This window comes from Berghia stephanieae, chromosome 12 (genome assembly GCF_034508935.2).
Source record: "Berghia stephanieae isolate SIO BIC M18660-M18661 chromosome 12, UCSD_Bste_1.3, whole genome shotgun sequence".
Lineage (NCBI taxonomy): Eukaryota > Metazoa > Mollusca > Gastropoda > Nudibranchia > Aeolidiidae > Berghia > Berghia stephanieae.
The window spans coordinates 5,111,991-5,116,743 of record NC_088371.1 but is presented as its reverse complement, the minus strand read 5'-3'; the positions used below and the strand labels follow the sequence as shown (position 1 = coordinate 5,116,743).

Below are 4,753 nucleotides of genomic sequence, written 5' to 3'. Positions count from 1 at the left end.
AAATAAATAGATAAAATGGAGAGAAAAAAAGGAAAATAAAAAAGGTTTTTAGAGTTGATAAAATTAATAATAATAATAATAATAATAATAATAATAATAATAATAATAATAATAATAATAATAATAATAATAATAATAATAATGATGATGATGATGATAATAATAATAATAATAATGATGATAATGATAATAATAATGATGATAATAAATAATAATAATAATAATAATAATAATAATAATAATAATAATAATAATAATAATAATAATAATAATATATGATGATGATGATGATGATGATGATATAATAATAATAATAATAATAATAATAATAATAATAATAATAATAATAATAATGATAATGATAATAATAATAATAATAATAATAATAATAATAATAATAATAATAATAACAATAATAATATAATAATAATAATAATAATAATAATAATAATAATAATGATAATGATAAATAATAATAATAATAATAATAATAATAATAATAATAATAATAATAATAATAATAATAATAATAATAATAATAATAATAATATAATAATGATAATAATAATAATAATAATAATAATAATAATAATAATAATAATAATAATAATAATAACAATAATAATAATAATAATAATAATAATAATAATAATAATAATAATGATAATAATATATAATAATAATAATAATAATAATAATAATAATAATAATAATAATAATAATAATAATAATAATAATAATAATAATAATAATAATAATAAAATAATAATAATAATAATAATAATAATAATAATAATAATAATATAATAATAATAATAATAATAATAATAATAATACACTTTATTCATCAAAAAAAAAAATGGAAATTCGTTTACAGACGTGGCATGCATAAAAATGTATAAACACACAAAGTTGAGAATCTATGGCGACAATGTATACACACACACACACATATATATATATATATATATATATATATATATATATATATATATATATATATATATATATATATATATAAATTATAAAACAAAAACCATGAAATAATAGTGCTCGACTTTAGTATAAAAGGAGCTATTTATAAACATTTGAAATATAATTAAGATAGTTTGACTTCTACAACGTTGTTATCGAGCGTTGCTCTCATCGGGAAGTGGAAGTGAAAGTAGATTGTTGTGTTTTCGTATTTTTATAGGTTCGTGTTTATGGAGGTTCGTAATTACATAAAAGGTGTTTGTTTCTATGTCTGCATGAGGAGGTTAGTTCGTTTCTTCTGTTGAGTGTTGCTATGTTCGGTTTAGTGATGATGAAGAATTTTTCTTCCAAGCAGAGGTTGCAAATCTTAGAAGAGGGGGAGTACGACTGTGCTCTGGAGATGATTTTCCATGTGATGCTGTGTTGTATGTTTTTTTCTTTGAGGTTCCAAATGTGTTCGCTTAGTGTAGTAGAATGTCGTTTGTGTATGTTTCTGAAGGAAGATGTATGCAGGTTGTATCTGGTTTTGAATGGACACTCGGTGAGGCCAATGTATGTTTCTTGTTTTGGTGTGTCTGGTCGTGTTACTGTGGCTTGATAAATTACGTTTTGATTCAGGCAATTGCCGTTTAGTGGGCATGTTGTCTGGGTCCTACAGTTGCATTTTTTCTGCAGGTTGTTGCTGGGCTGATCTGGCTGTGATAGTTTTCGGTTATTCTTGGATGAAATAATGTTTTGTATGTTTGGCATGCAGGTGTATCCTATTTTGATGGTGTTTTTGTTCATGATTGGGTGTAGAACGTGACCGGGAGAGAAGCATTTTTGTAGTAGATTGAAGAATTTGTTACCGATAGAAGTTGTCACATTCTTGCTGTAGGGGGGGTTGAACCATGTTATGTGTCGTTTTCTTTGTCGTTTTTTTGTTGGGGTGGTAATGGTCTCTTCCTCATATTCTAGTTTGTAGTTATATCCACTTTTTTGTAGTGCGTTGGTGTACGGTGGGATTGCATCGTTGAATATGTTGTTGTTTGTAGAGTTGTTAGATAGTCGTTTGTTAATGCTCTCGGGGATGTTTTTTATTATAGATGGCGGATGATTGCTGTGTCTATGAACGTACAATGGGATGTTGTTGGGTTTTGAAAATGGTTGGTAGGTGCCGTCGTTTAGGTTGATGGTTATGTCCAGGAAGTCGAATGTTTTTTGTTGGCTTCGATTGTAATTTTCAGATTGTTGTCTTGGAAGATTTTGCATATTTTTTTCTTTATTAATTCTGTCTGTCTCGGTGTTTTATTGCACAATGCGAGTCCGTCGTCCCTGTATAGTCCAATGTTTATATCGAGATTTTGCATTTGAGAAAGTAGATATAGTCCGACGAGCTCGCATGTTTCTGCTCCATCGTAGCTCCCCATGGTGACATCAAAGTTTGTTGATTTTTTTTGTCCATGCTGTTCCATTATTGTAAAGTGATGTATTCTTCGAGTGCAGGATAATATGTATTTCTTCTTCGCTGATGTTGTCGAAGGTTTGATGAGAGCAACGCTCGATAACAACGTTGTAGAAGTCAAACTATCTTAATTATATTTCAAATGTTTATATATATATATATATATATATATATATATATATATATATATATATATATATATATATGCAAATGTACAAAATTGTAAAAATATACAACCAAGAACCAATAGCGACACCTTATATATTAATGTAATCAATTGAGGGTCTTTCGGTTGAGTTCAGTTGGTAGAGCACTCGCTTCACACGCAAAGGGGCCGAAATGAAACCGGGTGAAGTCCAGAGGTTTTGTTTCCGAACCCCTGACTACCCAGGAGTGATTGGGGAGCTGGGTCTGTTTGATCTATACTGAAAATTATTTTGCAATGGATTAGCGTCCAATCCAAGGGGTATCAAGACATGTTTATTTTCTTGCTGGATTGATGGGTGGGTCAGGTAAAAAAAAAAAAACAAAAAAAAAACAAAAAACGAATTCACTCTGGATCAATTTTGGTTCCTTTTCATGTAAAGCTAGTGCTTTACCATTTGAGCTGTTGGTAGCTCTCTGGTCCATACAAAAGCTCAATTCAATTTTTTATCTCCTTATAGATAGAATGAAGTTGACGTCACTTATATCTTTGTTACTGTTTTTTTGTTTTGTTTTTTTTTTTTTGCCATCCGCGTTTATGAGTAATTCTCATTATGCGGAATTAACCAGACTATTATAAACGTTCATGGCTATACACAGTTTTGTGTGTTGGTCCGTTATACTTCCGGATGGCAATATTGTGAGCTTCTTAGCCAAGCGCATACTTATTATTTATTTTAGCTAAAATTATACTAAGCTGCTAGAAGCTGTGAACTGTAAACAAATTGTTTAAAAAACAAAAAGTGAATTTGTAAGCTTCAAAAAGGAACGAAATACCAACCACTGACCGTTTCGGGCTCAAAACCCTTCTTCAGCCGAGAACAAAAAATGAATAGATAAATAAATAAATAAAAGCATAAATTTTGGCTCATGCCGAATATTTCTCTGATGCCGATCTGTTTTGTTTTTGTTTTTGTTTTGTTTTTTTGTCTTTTTTTTTGTTTTTTTTTGTGTTTTTTTTTGTTTTGTTTTTTTTTTTTTTGTAATGTGACTATGAGTTCGTTGTTTTTTTGTAGTTGGCTGAAGAAGGGTTTTGAACTCGGAAAGGTCCGTGTTTGTTATTTGGTTCTTTTTTTTTTGTTTGTTTGTTTTTTAACTGATGTATTCATTTCTGTTTATTACTCTTTGTATCTGTTGACCGTTTTTCTCCATGATAAAATTCCCTTCTAATCCCCAGATGACGCGGAGGCATCAGATTCCATTGGCTGGTCAGAGTATTGAGATGTTTTGTGTTACCATGACAACCAAAATGGCGGCCAAGTTAAGCTGCTCTTGTTGCAATCATCAATATTTTCATCGGTTTTATTATAATTAAATTTGTATTGTATACAAAGTGAAAATGAAAACAGAAATTTTCATTTTATTTTTTTTTTATTTCTGGTTAATTACGAGGCGAGGGTGGTTGTTTGAATCGACTGTTTAAATATATTATAGTTATCCTTTGTTTTGTTTTATTTCTTTTGGATCGGGGGAGGAATAGGGGGAGGGGAGGAGAGTAGTTTGAGGAGGGCGAGGGGGGGGGGGGAGGGGGGGTAAAGAGGAGTTGGAGGAGGAGGGGGAGGGAGGGAGAGGAGGATTTGTTGGAGAAGAGGTGGGGGGTTGTAATTGATTATTTATTTAGTATTTTAGCTCTTCTAAAACGGCAAGTATCTAGTATCAAGTACGAATAGAATTGGCCACAAAGTTATTTTTAGAATAATGATAACAAAAAATGAATGTATTATTGTGCTATAAATAGTTCCAGTCCAACTTATTGACAACGTTTAAATACAGAATGTGACTTCAAGGTATTTATATTGTGTGTTTTTTAAATTTATTTAATCATTTATTGATTTATTCTATTTGATTCTACCAATGACGAGCTTTAAAAAAAGGTGAAAAAAAAAATAAATCATACACACCATGCTTACTGATAACAACTTAATCGATTCATTTCGCCATTCATCAATTATATACTTGGACCGCTAGCAATCTACCAATTTGAATATCTTTTTCATTTTTTTTTCTATTCTCAAATTTCTACTATAGTTTCTTCTCGAGATTAGGTACTTTAGAGGCTGTGATATCTTTATCTATCTGTCTATCTCTCTCTCTCTCTCTCTCTCTCTCTCTCTCTCTCTCTCTCTCTCT

The 4,753-nt window shown here is 29.4% G+C and overlaps 1 protein-coding gene across 1 annotated transcript in view; it reads left to right on the top strand.

The window, feature by feature from the left end:
* Positions 1 to 4,514, top strand: part of LOC144957741 (pro-neuropeptide Y-like) — a 186,373-nt gene extending 181,859 nt beyond the window's left edge. Inside the window, exon 4 of the mRNA XM_078889137.1 lies at positions 3,801 to 4,514. Coding sequence (XP_078745263.1) covers positions 3,801 to 3,844 — 44 coding nt within the window. The 3' untranslated portion in view covers positions 3,845 to 4,514. The remainder of the gene's footprint in view (positions 1 to 3,800) is intronic.
* The last annotated feature ends 239 nt before the right edge of the window (positions 4,515 to 4,753 follow it).